The sequence below is a fragment of the Eretmochelys imbricata genome, chromosome 7 (assembly GCF_965152235.1).
Source record: "Eretmochelys imbricata isolate rEreImb1 chromosome 7, rEreImb1.hap1, whole genome shotgun sequence".
Lineage (NCBI taxonomy): Eukaryota > Metazoa > Chordata > Testudines > Cheloniidae > Eretmochelys > Eretmochelys imbricata.
Window position 1 is genome coordinate 24803409 of NC_135578.1, and position 20874 is coordinate 24824282.

The following is a 20874-nucleotide window of genomic DNA, read 5'->3' on the forward strand; positions in this document are numbered from 1 at the left end:
CTATAATGACAAAAGCAAGCTGGTTTTAGAGTAACAGCCCTGTTAGTCTGTATCTGCAAAAAGAAAAGGAGTACTTGTGGCACCTTAGAGACTAACCAATTTGAGCATAAGCTTTCGTGAGCTACAGCTCAAGCTCATGCTCAAACAGCTTGAGCTGTAGCTCACGAAAGCTTATGCTCAAATAAATTGGTTAGTCTCTAAGGTGCCACAAGTACTCCTTTTCTAAAAGGAAGCTAGTTCTTATTCCCTCTTATATACCAAATTCTTTATGTTCCAGTGCTAATTACCCTGTTCAGCCTCTATTAAGGTAGTAGGGTTGCCAGGTATCACCAAGGGGCTAGTTTATCCTATCCTCCAACAATCTGAGACATACAAGAAGAGAATGTGACTTGCAACTGAGTTAATCTTTAGTTTGCAGGGCTGACAGACATTTTTTTCTGCTCTATTAACTGAGCACATCTGAAACATTGAACCCCCATAATGTTTGAGAGCAACTCCTGTTTGCCAAGTTTAGGAAAAATTTAATGAGTCCAGAACTGCATAAATTGACTAGCATTAAAGTCCAGTGCAAGTTAAATCATGCATTAGTTGGTTCTGTTGTACAGATGCTATCAGGTGTTTACAAATGCTAGAATATACCAGCTGCCAACTTACCCTTCCATCTATGGGACCTGCTGAACTGAATTTACCACATTTCCTGTCAGAGCACATGCAATGCAGATAATTTCTAAAGCCAACTTCAGCATAGATTACTTATTAGCAGCTACAGTTTGTGCCTTATCTACAGACCATGACTAGGAAGCAAGCAACAGGTGTATCACAGAAGACAGATTCCAGAGTCAGTGCATGGATTTGATCAGTGGCCTGAGCCATCTTCTCTAGAGGTAAAAGCCATAGGAGTAGGATGGAGACATCCCATCCAATATCATGGGCCATCATTCCATTTTAGGAGCACCTACCCAGGTTGGAGTCTCCCCTTTTAAAAAGTCCTCCATTTTATTCCATATCTGGTATAGTGTGATGGTAGCAGGGCTGGCTGCTCACTAGCAGCATCTGTTGATTCCTTGTTCAGGCTTAACAAATCTGAAGGGTTTGTTGGTCTGCATTTATTGTACTTAAGAGCTTAGCTAAGGTACAGTCCAGACAATTTAAACTGGATAAGGTGGATGGTTTGTATTCATTCACACTCTGCTAAAAGCTCTGAAGGACCCATATGTCCAGCCTCTTGAAGCATTAAGTGCTTTGTCTAACCTAATCTGTAGCAACTGAGAAGTTTATTCCACTGATTATTAGTTCAGAAGGAAGTGGGGCCAGAGAGGGAAGTGTGCTTAAAAAACCACACCACCACCCTCTGATGAGGCACATGAAAAGGGAAACTTATGTATGAGCTTCCCAAAATGCCTTGAAAGCCTAGGCATTCATTTGCTGTGCTAAGCCTCTGTCTGTGCCAGTAGCTTTTAAGCAACTCTGGACCCTGCTCAGTGGTCTTAACAGGATCTCCCTCAGCTTGCATATTGTGTGCTTGGCACACTAAGTGAATAAGACATGGTAGCAGAGTTAGTGTAAAAGTTCATGAGAACTATCCTAGTTCAGGAGGCACATGTGCTCCTGTCTGTGGAATGGCAGATGTCTGCAGGTCGTTAGCTTTAGTAATGCCTGTGTAACACTAATCTAGTTAAGACAGCACCAAGGTCAGGTTTCTCCACTACTATATACTAAAGGTTGGGGAGTGAACAGAAACAGGGGATTTAAGTTAGTATCTTCCCCTGTGCAAATAGCAGAATAGGCTAGACTATAAAAGCATTTAGAGGATAGGTTTATTGCAGCTGCCTGCCTTCAAGAAGCAAGGAGTCAATATCTTTATAAGCTAAAGTGGACATGGTCCATACCCAGATTTGTATATTGCAACAGATGCCCTGAAGCTTTGCTGTAAAGTAATGTGTACAAGCTATTCCAGTTCTAGAGATAAGTGTCTGCAGGCCATAAAGTAATGGCTTGTGCTGGCACTCCCTTGCTTACTTTCAAGCCATCATGTTATGATGTTTTAAGTTACTGTTCATTAAGATATCAGCACAGCAACTATAGCTGTGATTTCTCCATTTCATCAACTTAACAGGTTTGATGGAGTTTCCTCTGCACCCAGTTATGATGCAGAGTTACAGAAGAGGAGCTGGCTAGACCATCAATTATCAGATAACGTAGGGCTCCAGAGTCTTCCCAAAAAGAAAAGGAGTACTTGTGGCACCTTACAGACTAACCAATTTGAGCATAAGCTTTTGTGAGCTACAGCTCATTTCATAGGATGCATACTGTGGAGAGTACAGATCTTTTTATAGACACAAACCATGAAAAAATTTGTGTTTACCACTACAAAAGGTTCTCTTTCCCCCACACATCCCACTCTCCTGCTGGTAATAGCTTATCTAAAGTGATCACTCTCCTTACAATGTGTATGATAATCAAGTTGGGCCATTTCCAGCACAAATCCAGGTTCTCCCTACCACCCCCACAAACCCACTCTCCTGTTGGAAATAGCTTATCCTTTGACCAGCTTAAGACTACTAGTACCAGCAATATGGCATTCCATTTTAGATCTCTCTAGGTTTGGTCAAAGGGCAAGATGTGATATTTATGAAGATTGGCAATTGCCACTGCCCCTCCCTAGAAGAGGTTTAGTCTATAGCTAGCAGAGTTTGCAATTTATGAGGAGTTTGGCTTAGGATCAGGCACAGAAGGGAGAGAAGGACTAAGTACAGAAATGCTGTGGTGATGGGAGTTTTGATCATGTCAACTGCTTTTCAAATGGCAGCACAACTTCATGAGCTCCCTGGCTTCTACCACTTTCTATGGGATAGCCAGCTATCCAAAACCAAGTTTGTGTGCTAGGTGCTACTTTCCCACAAGCCTATTCTCCCAAAAAAGTTACTTGAAGTCAGTCAAGTTATTGATTTTTATCCTGAAGATAAGTGGTTGGTTTGATTTTGTACCTGTTTCCATCACTATCAGATTAGCTTGAGCCTGGTTTATAGCATGACAGTGCCCTTTAAAAATAGCCTTAGAAACACTAGCATTAGGTGTCCCTTTAGGAGTGGGCTACAAAGCAAGAGCAGCTGATTGAGTGTTCTGGTTAATCTGAAGTTGTCTGACTAGGGCTCTTAACATGAGTACAAACAGCAAGATACTGCACCCTGTGCCACTCAAGGTATATCTACATTGCAATTAAAAAAATCAGTGCTAGCCCACTTGGGCTTAGGCTAAAATGGATGTTTAATAGCATGGAAAAATGTTTGAGCTCAGGCCAAAATGTTTGGCCTGAGCTCTAGGACCCTGTGAGGTGGGTGGGTCCCATAATACAGGGTCTAGCCTGAGCCCAAGTGTCTACATCTCAATTAAATAGCCCCTTAGCCTGAGTTGGCAGGCAGAGACCACCACAGGGTTCTATCTGCAGTGTAGACACACCCCTCAGTGTATCCTGTCCCAGCTTCACTGGCAGTAGGTCAGCTTCTACCTTAGCTTAACTTTGAGGCTTCCAATTGGTCAAGTTAAATATTTCATATTTAAGTTGCTAATGCCAGTGCTCATGCCATGCATACATGGCACAAAAGATCTTAAGATGGATTGATATTTGAACCTCAAATCACTGAGTAGATGGTAATTAATTTAACCCTTGTCTACCTAACTCAGTATATATAAAAATGGGGTGTAAACATGTTTGTCACAAATTAGCAAAGAGGGTGGCTTCGTTGTCAGCTATAGAAATAGCAGATAAAAAGCCCGAAAGTTAAATAGTAAGTGTTCCCACTCCACCCAGGTTCAACAGAACAGCTTGAGGTTTTTTTACTGCAATATGAGAGCTGGAAGCTGTTCTGACAGTCTGTGGTAAACCACAAACACCCCACCCCATGCACATGCAGTCCGCAATAGTAGGCCACTGATCGGGTGTAACTGTTACATGTTAGAAGCAGCTTCTAAATATAGCTCAAAAGTTACAGCCCTAGATGAATTTGTTCTATTTGTTCACAGGAGGTGTATGCTGGAATGCAGCTTATCAGTGCATTCTTGGCACAACTGAGTCAGTTTATTCAATGACAAAGGGCATGACAGGAAGTGGTTTTTAGAAGTAATCCACCCATGGCAACAGGAGCTCTACTTGTCTGCTGTGTACTGGAAAAACAGACACAGCAGTAGAGGTCAGCTCCTACAGACGGTCTAAATGGCACTTGACTAATCAGCATGCAGCTGAAAGGCAGTTGGGAACATCCTTGGAGCAACAAAAACCACCACTGTTAGACAGAGCTGACTGCTATAAGTGAACAAGCCATGTCCCCAGCAGCTGAGGGCTAAGAGCCAGCTGCTTTTGCTTCCTAGTTCTACTTCTAAAGGAAAGTGAAGAAATAGGTAGAGCTAATTACCTGGGATAGCCAGCTTGCCACCTACCTTCAGGTCACACAGGCTCTCAGTACAGAACTAGATTTACACTGCTTCCCTCAGAAGCTCCATGGTTCACTGAGAGTGCCATAACTATATGGAGACCTTTGTAGCCCATATGTGCACCAGGATCTCAGTTGTCAAGAGTTCCTTAAGGACTGCCATTCTGGGTGGTTAAACATTTATTTTTTACATAATTTTAAATATCAGAACAATGTAAATTATGAATTGACAACCTGTATTAAGGCTTGATCTATTAAAATTGTTTAAATTAAAACACTCAAGCAGGATATACAAAATCCCAGCAGTAAAGTCCAACTGAGCTGGTGTAAGTCACTGGCTAAGCATGTGGAACCAGTCTGAAGTGTTACCATGAAGCCAGCCTTTGACAGCCCTAGCATAAATAGTTGTCATTTCTGATTATTCAAGTTTAATGGCTTCTTCATTCAAAGTAGAGAAACCAATTTTCCACTGCCAATCTAGGATTAGAAACTAGATGTCAGAATGAGAACTACTGGTTCTCAAATCTTGAAGGACACTAGTGACCAGAACTGTTTCTGGTCACTAGGTATAGTTTAGACTTAAAGCATTAAATGCAGGACATTACACAAGTTTAGAAGCCAGCATATTTAAGCTAAGATAACTAAGCCCTGTTTGTGCAATGTAACAATGCCAGTCACCAACCCAGGCATCTTAATAGCAGCCATAGTGTAAGTTAAGAAGAGTTCTTCCATCAACCTAGCCATGTTTATACCAGGCATTAGGTCAGCTTCACTAGCTCTCAGGGATGTAAATTTTATACCCTGGAGCAATGTAGCAAGGTGAACTTCAAACTCAAGTGTATACCCCCATTAGCAAAAAGTAGAACCAAGTTAAATCTTCTTAAAGAGGTTGAGTGCAAGTCAGTTTCCTGCTTTAATCACTCCAACCTGTTACCACCTCCACTGAGCCATAAAGTTATGCAGCAAAAGTTGTTTTAGCTTTGCAGTTCCTTGGGTAAGTAAGAAATGGTTCTTCAATTACTTCAGGTCATGAATTTACTGTTCATCACTAGCCTGGTTTGAATTTTAATCTAGTGCTCTATACAGAGATCAATTCCTTCTCATCAGGAGCTGTTGGATACTTATGCTTGGTCTAGACCAGGGGTTCTCAAACTGGGGGGCAGGACCCCTTAGCAGGTTGCAAGTTTATTACATGGGGTGTTGCGAGCTGTCAGCCTCCACCCCAAACCCTGCTTTGCCTCCAGCATTTATAATGGTGTTAATATATAAAAAGGTGTTTAATTTATATGGGGGTGCTCAGTGGCTTGCTATGTGAAAGGGGTCACCAGTAAAAAACGTTTGAGAGCCACTGGTCTAGACCAGTGGTGGCCAACCTGTGGCTCCAGAGCCACATGTGGCTCTTCAGAAGTTAACTCCAAAGCTGGAGTGATAGGTGCCAACTTTCCAGTGTGCTGGGGGTGCTCACTGCTCAAACCCTGGCTCTGCCCCAGGCCCTGCCCCCACTTCACCCCTTTCCCTGAGCCTGCCATACACTTACTCCTCCCTCCCCCCACCTGAGCCTCCTGCACACCACAAAACAGCTGATTAGGAGGTGCTGATCAGCAGGGCTGCTGGAGGGTGGGAGGTTGAGAACATTACTGTGGCTCTTTGGCCATGTACATGGGTAAATTCTGCCTCCTTCTCAGGCTGGCCACCCCTGGTCTAGACTATATGCTAGGTCACTTGGTGTGATTTTTCATACCCCTGAGTGACAGTTATACCAGCCTTAACCCCCTGTGTAGGCAGCACTACATCAGTGGAAGAGCTTCTCCTAGTGATGTAGCTAATCTCTAGTGGAGCTGGAAAGAAGCCAATGGAAGAACTATCAGCTTAAAGAGCCTTCACCAGATGCACTACAGCAGTGCAGCTCCAAGTCTGTAGAGGCAGCCTGCCCATAACAAATTCAGATCCTGCATGTACAGGAAAATTATCTTGCTTCCTCTACCACCCCTAGAAGATTGAGGAGGAATATTCTTTAATCCCCTGGTGTCTTCAAAAGGATTTGATACAATACTGAAGTGGGACTGCATCGTACCTTAAATCTTTCCTCAACTGCTACATTATTTACATGGAGACCTGAGAGCCCTGCAATAGGATTATTAGTGTTTGATCCCCAAAGGTAGTGTTATGGTGAGAAAGTCTCTGCATCAGCTTTGCACTAGTCTATACCTGCTGGGCTGTTCAAAAGGGGTCAGGGCTCCTCAGCAATGTTTAGTACAATACATTTTACCAAGTAAAATTTGTCTGCTAGTAAGCAGACATCTGCATTCCCAAAGCAAGTTAGGAGATTTAGAGACAGTGCTTGTGCATGTGAGACTACTGGAAGTCAATATTGGCATGTATAAGTTGGCCAAGATGAACAATTCATGCATTTAAGTAACTAGCATGTTAGTCTTCATTATATACTGTATATGTACACTTACTCTAATAGAGGTCAAATCAGAAATAGTGGTCAGAAGAGACCAATTCTCTGTATAAGAGTTCCTGCACTATAAGAGGAGATTCCTACATGTTGGGTAGATGTTGAAAAACTGCAACAATTCTCCAGGTCTAAATAGTTGACCTTGGTGTCAAAATTTAGAGTGCCATTAGGCTATGACAGCATTGCCCAGTCAGCCACTAGAAATCCTTCTGGACAATGTGGCAGATGCAAAAATCCCATTCAAGTATCCTAATCCCTAGGGGTAATGCCAAGAGGTTTGTATGTAGATTTGAGGAACTGCTCTTGCTTGTAAGAAGCCAGGAAGAGTGGAGAAGTGTCCTATTTTTTGCTTGTGAAGGAACCCAGTGTAGACATTATAGAAGTCCCCATATTAAATCCTAGCAATACAAGCAAGGCTTGAGAGAGACTTACTCTAGCACAGCTGTTAGTCTTGATTCATAATACTAATCCTAGAGTTGCAGTTTTAAATGAGACAAGTTCTTAGTTGATGGCAACCATTAGACTTCACCTGAGAAGGAGCTGAAGCAAGACTTGCCTGCTGACCTAGTCTAAGCACTGTGTTACAAGATGACTGAAGTGAAAATTCACTGAGATCACATGCAAAGCACTATGTTTTGGAATAATCAATTGCACAAATTCAAAGTGGGAAATGACTGCCTAACTATGAAGAAAAGGTACAGCAGAAAAGGATCTGGGGAATAGAGTGGATCACACTAAATGTGTGAGTGTAACAGTGCTGCAAAAAAGCAAACATTCTGGGATGTATTAGTAGGAGTATTGTAAGCAAGATGCAAATAATTCTTCCACTGTATTTATCAGGCCTCAAAACTGGAGTACTGTGTCCTGCTCTGGGCAGGACACTTTGTTAAAGATGGACATATTGGAGCAACAAAAAATTCAAGGTCTAGAAGATGTGACCTATGAGAAAAGATCAAAAGAATGGGATTTGTTTAGTCTGAAGAGAAGACTGAGGTGGGACATAAGTCTTCAAGTACATTAAAAGGTTGTTACAAGAAGGGTGACAAGTTGTTCCTATGTTTAGCTACCCCTACAGCTGGGAAGTTTTTCCTAACATCTAACTTAAGTCTCCCTTGCTGCAATTTAAGTCCATTACTATGTATCTGGTCTTCAGTAGTTGAGAACACATTACCTAGGGAAGCTGGGCAATGTCATTGGATGTTTAAGAACAGGTTAGACAAGCCTGTCAGAGGCTATCTAGGTAATATTCAGTCTTGCTTCACAGCAGTGAACTGGACTAGATCTATCAAGGTCCCTTCCAGTCCAGCATTTCTATGACTAAATAGCCACTGTGTTTTAATTGACAGCCTTGTTCACTTAGTGACAAGAAACAGGTGCTTAACTAGCAACTCAATGCTACTAGATTTTCTATTGGTGCAAGATGTTTCCTTTAAACTTTATGTACATGAAAACTTTTCAGTATCTTGATTCACTTCAGATTTGCAGGCTTAACAAAGTAATGGTGCCCTAAATGTGAACTCTCCTTTAAGAGATGGTCTTGTCACAGCTTTCAGCCTGAGGCCACTGCTCCCAGGAAAGCACTCCAGAACCCCATGGTCACAAGTAGAAGGAAAGAGAAGCTCAGCTCCTTCTATACTGGAAGACAGTAGTCCTCCAATCCAGTAAGCAAAGCTCATCTAGACAGCTCTTTTCCCCCATAAAAGATTTTAAACAACTTATAGCATAATGTAACATCCCACATTTGGCTTTGTACCATCAGATATTCTGTCCTGATGGAAGTCTAACCAGTTTTTATAGGAAGAGGATAGGAAGTAGCAGGGACTCATCCCCACTTTTACCTACTGCATGGCTAGCTATGGGTATGCTTGAAGCCATGAAAGGAACATAAGCAGTTTTGTCTGCGGTCCCAGTTCTAACCCCCTCCCACCCTTGCTGTAGCCCATCCCTAGGAAATGGGATTGACACCACTCAGGAGACAAGCTGAGAAGTATTACTCTTCTCCTTGTGCCCAAGAGGAGTCTTTAAATCTGTTTCATTTTCTGGTTATCTTACTGGGAGTCATGGGTACAGCAAGTTTAACCCTGTAGATTCAATAGTCACTGACATTTATTCTATGTCTACTAGCACTGAACTCTAGCTGACCCATATCTGGTGTCTTCTGTCTGGAGTTCAATTGTACAAGTCCACTGATTGTTCTGTTCAAGTACCTTAAAAGCAACTCAGATTTGAGGGCCCTGTTGTCAGTGCATAGATAGCACTTCTGTAAACCCACCACCTCACAAACTGAGAAGTCACGGGTAACCATACAGTGGGAAGCATTCCATGCACGGGACAAACATGTCCTCCAACACAAGTGGATGGCCACTTAGTTATGGCCAACAAAGACTCCATAACGCTACAAATACACAAGCTAATAATCAAATTTGAGTGTCTGCTTAGTTTATTTGTGGGCCAAGTAGCAGAGATTCTCCCTCCCACTGTTTGAGTTCCTTTGATCCCAGGCTAGCAGTGCACTTCAGAGTAGTTTCCATAGGGTGTGGAACCAGCTATGGTATACCTTTGTGAAGTCTATTTTGGATGGGAAAATAATTCAGAGACAAGCAATAGACCCTAAAACATAAAAGTTTGAAATAAACAACTGAGGAGGAGCATCCAGACCAGGTGGACATACAAGACTGAGCAAATGGAGGTTGCCATTGACTGTCAGTTAATGGTGAGGAAAGAGTTTTCTACAAGGAAAAGGATTGCACAGTAGCCTGTCTTTCAGAAGGAAACTTGTTGCCCAAGGGAGAGGATTACATGGACAGACTAAGCCAGGGTTTCTCAACCCATGGGGTGACCCCTAAAATTGGGTCACTGAAGTGTTTCAAAGGGTCCTGCCCCTCACTAATCCTGCAGCAGTAGCTCCTGCAGTTCTGGTCCAATGGGGCTGGTTGGGCTCAGCTGCCTGCTCCAGGTGCTGCACAGGGTCACAGTGCTGCTTGTGTTTGGTCCAGCTGCCCTTTGTCATGATGGGGAGCCAGCCAAGCCCAGTTGGAGTGAGTGGTACTGTGACTCCATGCAGCTCAACATGGGAAGCAGAGAACTGATCCCAGCCAGTTTTGTGGGACAGCAACCACCACTATGGCACACAGGGTGCTTGTTTAGTGTATATTCTATGTTGGGGGGAATGGCTCAAGCCCTAAAAAGTTGATAATCACTAGAGTAAGCCACCTTAAACTTTAGAGGACCTTTCAGGTTAGGGTTGAAGTCTGGTGACAAGGCGATATGGGAAGCTTTCGCTACAAATTGCGTATGTCAGTAGCTGTAGAGTACTTCAGTGTTAAAAACCAAATTGTATTGGCTTTGTTTCACCAAGCCTGTGTCTTCACTGTAAAAAACCCTCTTAAGTAAAGTAAAGAGTCACTGTAAAATCTTGGAGGCCCCCTCCTTGTAGTTTACACTTTGAGGCAACTATGCCTCTCAGCTAAGTCTCCAGTAAGATTATGTACTGGGTTGGGGAATACATGTTCCTTATCCTGTGATAGAGGCTCCTTTTTAAGCAGGGAGACAAAGCCTAAGTTTTAGTATATAAACTCCAGTCTGTTAGACAGTTTAGTGTGGTTACCATCACTAATCCTGGCAACTTGACACCAAGTTGATCAGTTTTAATGTAACCTGTAAAATGGAATTCACTTATGGAGTCTTCCTCTCCTAAACTTGTTCTGTCAGCATCTATTGCTGTGCTGCGAAGGCTTCCTACAGTCATTACTGAAAAACCCAGTCCCAGCAGACTGGCCCATAAGACACTTTTGCTCAAGCTTTTGTTTGAATGCAGTTCTGGTCCCATAGATTAAATCTAATCAGCCTCTCATCAAGCCTTGAATGAAATCCCTCACTTCTTGTCCCTGCTATGCAGCATTTTGTAATTGGCACCCAGCACAATTGCTTACATCTGCACAGTAAGCATCACTACATTTAGTAGCAGTTAATATTTTGGGCAGATTGTATCCTCAGATTTTAGGATAAAATCAAAGTTATCCAGTCAATACACCCTCAACCACTACTCCAACAGGCTTTCATTTCTACCTCCAAAACACACCAGAATGCACCCCAAACTCCAAAATTGCACTCTAAGCAAAACAAGTGACCTCATGCATTTGAGAAGGCAATACAGGCTTAGTGTTGCTGAGGTACAATGAATATTGAGCAACACAATTGCTGACATGTTTTAGGAGTTGTCTGGAAAACAAATGTCAGATACCCTCCTGATAATGTTTAGTCAGAAAGCTTTGGTAAAGTATCCTCAAGCAGAGATCAGCTTGTAGCAGATATCACAGTAGTTTTCCTGAGTAGCTTGATCTGATTTCTGCAAGCTCAGTGCTTTAGATCTTAGCATTAGAGTTCTTTAGGAAGTCTATTTACATAGATCTGTGCTTGCAATTTAAGGCCAATATTTGCCCGAGTGTAGTTTTCACTTCAGTGCAACTAGTAGGTTGTCTGAGGTTTGACACTTATTGGAAGTAAAGTGACTTCAGTTAGTAGGTATTAGTTTGTTGGCTACCAATTTTCTAGAATAGACAACATTATGCTTCTGTCAGCTCAGTTGCTTTAGACCTCACAATGTCTGCTTGGAGTGTCCTTCTCTTCAGGTTTCAGAGTAGCAGCCATGTTAGTCTGTATCTGCAAAAAGAAAAGGCGTACTTGTGGCACCTTAGAGACTAACCAATTTGAGCATAAGCTTTTGTGAGCTACAGCATGCATCTGATGAAGTGATCTACAGCTCACAAAAGCTTATGCTCAAATTGGTTAGTCTCTAAGGTGCCACAAGTAGGCCTTTTCTTCTCTTTAGGAGAGGGTATAGTCAAAGTTGCTCACTTCAGCTAGGGCAGAATGTTCAGCAGCACTTCTATACAAGTGAGGTCTGGCTTGAAGACTACTTTAAGGGGATGGACCATGAAGTTCAGGTAAAGGGATTGAGGGTCCACAGTCCAAGTTCATTTTCTGAACTTGTGCATATACTGCCTTGTCTCATCTGTTAAGAGCATTAAGCTGTAGAACAGTTTGACAGCTCTGGGGACTTAAGGCCTTTATGTAACCTGCACAGGATGCTCTACATGGTAGAACCTTGCAGTATGGATTGTGTTGCTGCAGCACAGTGCTCCATCAGTAAGGAGACATGAAAACTGAGCCTGTGCAAACTAGTCAGTTCACTGGAACATTACTGCTCCAAGCTAGCATAGTTCAAGGGAGCGCCTATGGGCAAAAACAATATAGGTATAATATTGATAGGACAGGGATGACATTTACAAAAACAGAAGGGAAGTAGCTTGCCTAGTTTTAGAGGAGGCCAGTAGCCAAAATAAACTGTTTGCAGTAAGGTTTCTTAACCCTCTGCCACTGGAAAGTAGGATGGAAAGATGATCTGTCAACAAGTGAAGTTCAAGCATCAGCTAGGTTTGCACAATTACCAGAAAGTCATGAGTGAATAATTAATGGCTTCTTTAACCATTTCCTCTACCTAGTAAGCTATGGTGCCAAATAAAAACTTATGTTTCCAATTAAAAATGCAACCAGGCATTAGACTTGAGTCTTTCTATAATGTCTAGTAGTTTATAATAAGGGCACTATACAACCCAGTTTTAACACTCAATTTTAGTTCTATGGACTTTCCTGTTAGAACAGTGAGCAACAGCATTGAGTCCAAATACTACGTAAGTGCAAGGAGAGTTTGATATTTAGAAGTCAAGTTAGATTTTCTTGCTCCTTTAAGAGACAAAAGGTATAGAAGCATTTTTTACCTTGTGCAAGATGCCTTATTCATCCTACTTCACCCACAGTTCACTGAAGCTAGAACATGGTGGGGGATTTTTAGATTAATCCATCTTCAGTAGTATCATAGGCATATGAACTACTGGTTTCCAGATGTGTGTATTGTGACTAAGCCTGAACCGTTATCCATTTGGAAGTTACCCATTTCATAAGAGTATTACACTCTTGCTTGAAGGGTTATGTTTTAGTTGCATGCCAACAAATTGAGATCCTATGCAGATTTCATCAGTATAATCTACATATTAGACCATGAACTGGCACTTCATAATGTAGTCACTCAAGTATGATGCTAATTAAAGCAAGCTGTATAATTTTTAGAGTCAACAAATGTGTATGCTAGCTCCCATGTAATTAATCTTTCTTTCCTTTGTCTTATTGTGTTCCTTGTTATGGAGTTCATTACTCTGAGTCTTATTGACAAGAAGGTTTCCTATAAAAGTCATGCACAACTATGAAGCCTTTTAAATAAAAAAAGCACATTGTTCAAAAAAAAAAAAAAAAGTCAAGTCTAATCTACCATGCCATAGCTAGCAACATGAAATTTTCCAATGTTCATTTGGAACTTAAGGTAGTGAAGTATCACTACCAGACAATAGTGAATTAAGACTCCAAAGTTTGTTCAGTTGAGGAATTTATGTTGGTCATAAAGTGTCAGCCTGATATTTTAGATTATCTGGTTTGATTACTTTTGAAGCAACATTGTCAATTTACAAAAAGAAAAGGAGTACTTGTAGCACCTTAGAGACTAACCAATTTATTTGAGCATGAGCTTTCGTGAGCTACAGCTCACTTCATCAGTTGTAGTTCACGAAAGCTCATGCTCAAATAAATTGGTTAGTCTAAGGTGCCACAAGTACTCCTTTTCTTTTTGCGAATACAGACTAACACAGCTGTTACTCTGAAAATTGTCAATTTAGTGAGCTTGAGACCTGTCAGACTCAAGACCTTGTCTTCACTAGGGAAAAAAACAGAGTTAAAATCCTAGAGAAGACAAGACAGTTGCTTTCATGTGACAAAGCCATTAACAACCACCAATTCATCTGAAAGCAAATGGTGGTTTTCTTTAGGATCTTAGTTCATTAGAACTTGCATTTAAGTCACCTTTGCTCCTAGTGAAGGATCACCCTGCCCAAGCATTGCTGGTTAACTCTACAGCAGCTAAACACCAAGTATAGCTCCTAAGAGGTTTAAGAAAAATGTGCTTTATGCTACATTTGAAAGATTCCAGCTATGCCCTCAGAAAGAACTACTATGGATTTCAGAAGATTAAGGTCTATAATGAGGGGAGTGGTCAACCACAGCAACTTTCACCTATTCCTCCTTCATAATAAGCTTCACTGAGAGGAGTTCCCTTCTCTTTGGGATAGGCTTAATGGAGACAAATAAGGTTTCTTCCCTCACCCTGCCCCTCCAGCCCTTCCCTCTTTCCAAACTCTTCCCTGCCCCCATTCAGACAGACCACCAGACAGAAGTCCTCTACCCATTAGTTCACAAGGGTAAGAGACCTCTCTTTCAAGAGCTGAGCAGCTGATAAAACTTAACCTTCTGATCATTGGTTGGTCAACTCCCACCCCTCTAGTCTCCAGAGGTCATCCTGGCAGTTACAGGCCAGTAAGCTTAATTTCAGAACCAGGCAAACTGATTGAAACTATAAAGAACAGAATCAGACACAGCTGAGCACCATTTGTCAGGGAAGCACCACAGTTTTTGTAAAGTGAAATCATGCCTTGCCTATCAGAATTCTTTGAGAGTCAATACACAGACAAGGGTGATCCAGTAGATCTAGTGTCAAAGGCTTTCCAGAAAGTCTACGATCAAGGTCCCTCAAAGGCTCTTAAGCCAGGTAAGCAAACATAGGATAAGAGGGAAGGTCCTCTCCTGGATCAGTAACTGGTTGAAAGTCACAAAACAAAGGATAGGAATAAATGATCATTTTTCAGACTAGGAAGACGTAAATAGCAAGGTTCCCCAGATATCTGTACTGGGACCAGTATTGTCGAATATATAAGCAATTTGCAAAAAAGGTATAAACAATGAAGTGAGTAATTTTGTAAGTCCAAAGCAGACTGCAAAGTTACAATGGATCTCAAAACTGGGTGTCTGGACAATAAAATGGCAGATAAAATTCAATGTTGATAAATGCAAAGTAATGCATATTGGAAAATATCAACATACAAAATGATCTGGATCCAAGTTACCTGTTACCACCCAGAAAAGTTCTTGGCGTCACTGTGGATAGGTCTCTGAAAATGTATGCTCAATGTGTAGTCAAAAAAGCTAACAATGTTAGGAAAGGGACAGAGAAAATAGTGCCACCACATAAACCCATTTATGTTCACATCCTGAATGCTACATATCCCATGTTCTGGTCACCCCACCTCAAAAAAGATTAGAATTGGAAGAGGTACAGAGAAGGGCAATAAAAATGCTTTAGGGTATGGAACAGATTCCATATCAGGAAAAATTTAAAAAAATTGGACTTCAGTTTGGAGAAAGAGAGAGGGGATAGGAAGAGGTCTATTAAACCATGAACGGTGTGGAGAACTTAAATAAGGCAGTGTTATTTACGCCTTCACTAACAAGAACCAGGAGTCACCCAATTAAATAAATAAGCAGAAAGTTTAACACAGAAGGAAGTACTTCTCCACATAGTCAACTTTTGGAACTCCTTGCCAGGGGATGTTGTGAAGACCAAAAACTATAACCATTCAAAACAAATCAGATAATTTCATGAAGGATAGGTCCATCAATGGCTATTAGCCAAGACGGTCAGGGATGCAACCCCATGCTCTGGAAGTCCCTAGCCTCAGATTGCCAGAAGCAGATAGTGGATGACAGGGGATGGATCACTTGATTGCTCTCCCCCCCCCGCCATTCCCTCTGAAGCACCCGATATTGGCCACGGATGGAAGACGGCACACTGGGCTAGATGGACCACTGGTCTGACCCCATATGGCCACTCTTGTGTTGAGCTGCAAGGAAACCATTAGGCACTCCATGCCCACAACCATGTCATCTGGAGAGTGATCACTGGCTAAGGCCTAATCAACTTTGGCATCTGGAGCCTCCATCAAGTCCTTGAGATGAGGGGGGAGTATTTCCGAGGCTGTTCAATATAACACCTTAGTGTTAAGGCCACACAACCCCAAGTCTTGAGCAACACTGCCTATCCAGGCACCCTTTGTTAGAGGTGAGCATACCATCCAAACTATAGTCCCAACCCAAGAACAGCTAGCTGTTCCTTTGCTAGCATTTGCCTTCACTTCAAAATGGCCAGAGGTCTGCTCTGTAGTTTTGCCAGTTAATACTGTCTATAGCAAGCAAATGAAAGATCAGTGATGGCCTTAGCTTGTTTTCAATGGAATCAGCAGTGGGACCTTCATTAACAGCATAACCCCCGCAAAGCACTCAAATCACAGCAGCTGAGAGAGCGCCTCTATCTGCAGGGACAGATGCAGCACAGCAAATCCTGTCTTCCTGAAGAAGGCAGACAGTCTTCACTTTCCCTATGGGTAGGAATAGGCCTAGCCATCCTCTGGCCAGGCCGGAGCCCTTAGGGTAGGCAAAGTTGGGGTTTAAATCTCATGGAGTCACATAAGGCAGCACAACTGTGCCAGAGCACCCTGGGATTTAGCCAGAACTCCCCCACACCAAGAGCCACAGCACAGATTTGTTAGAGACCCTGGTAAAGGCCCCCTGCCTTGGTAGCTGCCTCTAGTCAGCACTAGGAAAAAGCAGCCAGATGAGCTGGTTTGGCAACCACCAGCCGAGCCCCACACACCTGCCTTGGGAGTGTCAGCTCGGCTCCCCCTTGGGGGCCCGCCCAGCCATTGGGGACAGGCTCCACCACACCCCAGCGCGGGCTCCCGACCCAGAGGGAGCCCTTCCCCTGCCCAGGGTCACCTCCAACACCGGGCAGCCCAGGAAGGAGGGCGCGTCCAGCGCCCTTCCCCACCCCCGCCGGGGAGCAGTGCAGGCTCCTGCGGGCAGCGGGAGCCTGGTCGAGGGTCAGTGGCCGGGGGGCGGACACAGCCCGGCGGTCACACGACCGCCCTGGCCTCTGCTGGCCGTGAGCGCCACGGCCCTAGCCCGCAGCAGGAGCCAGCGAGCGGCCCGAGAGCCGCGCCAGCCGCCGCAGAGGTGCGGGGCCGCCCGGCTAGGGCGAGCGACACACCCCACGCCCGGGGTGGGCGAGCCCCCTGGCCGACCCGCCGTCCCAGCCCGCGGTCGCCCGGCTTGCTGCCTCGCCACGCCGGGGCGCGCGCGCCTGTCCCGGGGGAGGGCTCCCTCCCCCGGCCGGCCGGACTCACCGATGGAGACCAGCTTGATGCTCTCCCGCTCCAGGAACTCGAGCGCCACCGAGACGTTCTCCAGCTGCATCTGGCGGAAGGTGGGGCGCTGGTGGTACTTGCGGTACATGCGCTTCTGGCTCAGCACCTCCAGCAGCGCGATGAGCCGCAGCCCGTCGCTCAGGTCGCTCTGCAGGTTGCCGATGCGCTTGTTCACGCAGCGGAGGTGCTCGTTGCACCAGCGGGTGAACGTGTTCTGCTGGATGCGCTTCCAGGGCGCGTCCTCCGCCAGGTCCTTCTCGGTCACCGGCATGTCTGCCTGCTGCTCCGCCTCGCTGCGGCCCGCGGGCGGCGGCTGCTGCTGCTGCTGCTCTAGCCGCCGAAACTGCAGGGTCTGGCTCCGCGGGCTGCCGCCGCTGCTCCAGCCTCTGCCGCGAGCCCCCTGGCCCCGCGCCTGCGCGCTGCTCATGCTGGGGCGGCCGCCCCGCCCTCTCCGGGGGATGAGCGAGCAGGCTCCGCCCGGGCGCGCTCCCTCCTCCTAGGCGGCGGCGAGCTCAGTGCCAAGTGCCCGCCAACAAACCTGCGGGCAAAGGGGCAGCGGCGTTAGCAATCCCCCCCAGGAAGGGTCCGGGCTCCCCCCTCCCCTATACCGAGGCCCCACCTGTACGTACTCCGAGCTGGCTGAGGCACCTGCCTGCTCCCCGGGCTTTAAATACTGTCCGGGGCTTGGGCCCCGGAGGGAGGAGCAGCAGGCGGCCAGAGGTGAGCACAGCTGTGCCGAGGTCAGAGAACCCAAGCTGTGATTGCAGCCCCTTATCATATCATTAGGAATCGGGGGTCGTCAACGCCTCCTACCTCGCCCTCGCAGGATCTTTGTCCCCTTCAGCTGCGAGAAGAACGTCTGCTGCTTCGTTACCATCTAGCACTGAGATGAGAGACCTGCTGGTGCCAAATCTCCTAACTAGCGAGGAGGGAAACGCCCTCACTTTGCATTATTACTTTACTGCATTGTTCTATAAACTCAGCCCCTCCAGGGGTGGTGCAGGATTTTGTGATCTAAAGAGGCGTGGGAAAAGGTTGGGTGTGTAGCTAAACTAGTGGGGATAGCTTGCAAACACTTTGATATACGCAAAAAGAAAAGGAGTACTTGTGGCACCTTAGAGACTAATCCAATGAAGTGAGCTGTAGCTCAGGAAAGCTTATGCTCAAATACATTGGTTAGTCTCTAAGGTGCCACAAGTCCTCCTTTTGTTTTTGCGAATACAGACTAACACGGCTGTTACTCTGAAACTTTGATATACAGTTATACAGGGCCAAGATTGGCGTGGAGGCCCATGTGGTTAAGACCCCTGGGGACTTACCCATTCTATTCCTCAGTTTCCCCATGCATTAAATGAGGATAACAGTGCTGTACATCCCGGGAGTGTTGTTGGCCTTCATTTGTTAGGGCTGGTCTACATGTGGTATTTGTACCAGATTTTTTCAGTGTAACCGTCTAATACTGTGGATGCACTTATGCTGGTGTAAACCAAATAAAGACTGTTAAATTGGTACAAGCACAGTGTGTAGATGAGCTTTTGATGTTTGTAAAGTGCTTGGTGATCTTTGCATGAGAAGCAGTAAATAAAAACAAAGTAGCATATAGGTGCAAGTTTTGATTACTTGTCTTATATTCTTAAAAACAGTGACATTCTTTGTTATAAAACGTGGTAAAATAACCTCGCCATTAAAATCCAGTAGATGTAATGTAAGGAGTACAATACCTTTGTGTACATCCCAATTGCTGTTTCATTATTTTTAAGGGAGTGTCAGTGCTCATAACAGCAACAATAGCTTATAGAACTGATTCTGCAATGAGCTCCGTGCATGTGGGTGCACATGTCCAGCTGCACAGAACAAGATGCAGGATGCGGATTCCAAATCATGCACACTGAGGATTTGCCACAATTTCAGCCTTTGGCGGCCATCCCTCATATAGCTGTGCCTTTGCAAAACCCCTAGTGTAGACAGGTTTAAGTGCTGCAAACCATCATTTGCAATAATGCGGTTTACTCCAGTTTCAAGCATGGGTAAGCTCCGCAGATCAAAATAGAGGCTTTAGCTGTCCACAATAGCGTTTTGTAGCATTGCAGCCATACTAGGGCTGGCCGCCACTGGTGGTCATCTAGGCAAATCCCCAATGCAGACAAGGCCTCCAAATTTAAACTCTTTGGAGCTGAGATTTGTTTTCTTATATGTCTGTAAAATGCTATGTACCCCAATGGTGCTATTTAAAGAATAGGAGTTCTAACTTGGGGCAGGGACCGGCTCCTTTATTATGTTTTTACACCGTGTAGCATAGTGGGGTCCCGATCTCAGCTGGGACCTCCCAGAGCTACTGTAATAAAAATAATCATTAATAAATAACTTTACACCTCCAGTGTCAGTAATACTCAGTACATTCAGAAATAATGATTGAAACCTTAATTTGTGAAATCCCTATAACTAATCCTGAATCAGATCATGAATTCCTTCCCCAATAGGCAAATTTCAAACCCTAATAAACAAACTCTCAACCTTAATATAAATATTCAAACTGGATAAAACCAAATCTAATCCCCATAAAGAAAAAAATGTGTAAATACCATACATTTTTAAGTGGCATATTAAAAGCCTGGCAGACAGGGCAGATGGTTTTGTGGTTTAATACACAAGGGTGGGACTCAAAAGACCAACTTTCAATTCCTGCATCTGCCACAGACTTCCTGTGTGATCATGGACGAGTCATGTAGGCCCTAATCTCGCAAACACGCACTGGTGTTTACGTCAATGAGACTGTTCATGTAGTTTAGTTAAAGCTAAGCAGGCTCGGGGCCTTAATGTCACAAGGGGTATGTCTACACAGCACTTAAACACACGTGGCTGCCTTGTGTCAGCTGACTCAGACTCATGGGGCTCTGGCTATGGGGCTATAAACCTGCAGTGTAGACGTCTGAGTCTGTTGACCCTGGATGTCTACACTGCAGTTTTATAGTCCCACAGCCCAAGCCTGAGTTAGCTGACATGGGTCAGTCACAGGTGTTCAACTGCAGGGTAGACATACCCTTATATCTCAGGTTTCAGAGTAGCGGCCATGTTAGTCTGTATTCGCAAAAAGAAAAGGAGTACTTGTGGCACCTTAGAGACTAACAAATTTATTTGAGCATAAGCTTTCGTGAGCTACAGCTCACTTCATCGGATGCATTCAGTGGATCCCCTGAATGCATCTGATGAAGTGAGCTGTAGCTCACGAAAGCTTATGCTCAAATAAATTGGTTAGTCTCTAAGGTGCCACAAGTACTCCTTTCCTTGTATCTCAGTTTCTCCATATGTAAAATGGATATGATGATAATTGATGGTACTTTCTTCCTCCCTAGCCTCTTGGTCTATCTTATCTATCTGAACTGTAAACTCTTTACAAGAGGGACTGTGTCCTACTATGTGATTATACAGTGCTTAGCACAATGGAGGCCTGATCTTCATTTGTTACTTCTAGGTGCTACCAGACAACTACTAATATTAATAATTGTTAAAAGGACATCTACGATAACACTGTGTTTTTAGAAACACCAAACGGGGCTTGAGCTCTCACCCATTTATTCTGACTAATGTATTGGCGTACCACTCCCTTCCACAAAAGTACAACTTGTGATTTGTTTCTGACTCATTTGATGACAATAAAGAATCAATAGGACTACCTTATTTGGAGTTGTCACATCATAATTTCCCCCGGTTTAGTGGTATTTTTCACTGCAAATATGTGACATTAAAGGGTATAGTCAGCTTTCTATATAAGCCTTCTCCCCTAATTAAAAACCCTTATCTACCAAGTATAGTAGTTTGATAAGAACAGCCCTGATCCTGC

General features: G+C 44.1%; 1 protein-coding gene across 3 annotated transcripts in view; it reads right to left on the bottom strand.

Moving 5' to 3' along the window:
- Positions 1-17355, bottom strand: part of FLNB (filamin B) — a 112869-nt gene extending 95514 nt beyond the window's left edge. For 2 of the 3 annotated variants that reach the window (XM_077820997.1, XM_077820995.1), the window contains exon 1: positions 17013-17351. In XM_077820997.1, coding sequence (XP_077677123.1) covers positions 17013-17304 — 292 coding nt within the window. In that variant the 5' untranslated portion in view covers positions 17305-17351. Of the gene's footprint in view, positions 1-17012 lie in introns of all 3 variants that reach the window. The other variant, XM_077820994.1, reaches the window with a different exon arrangement.
- Positions 17356-20874: the final 3519 nt, after the last annotated feature.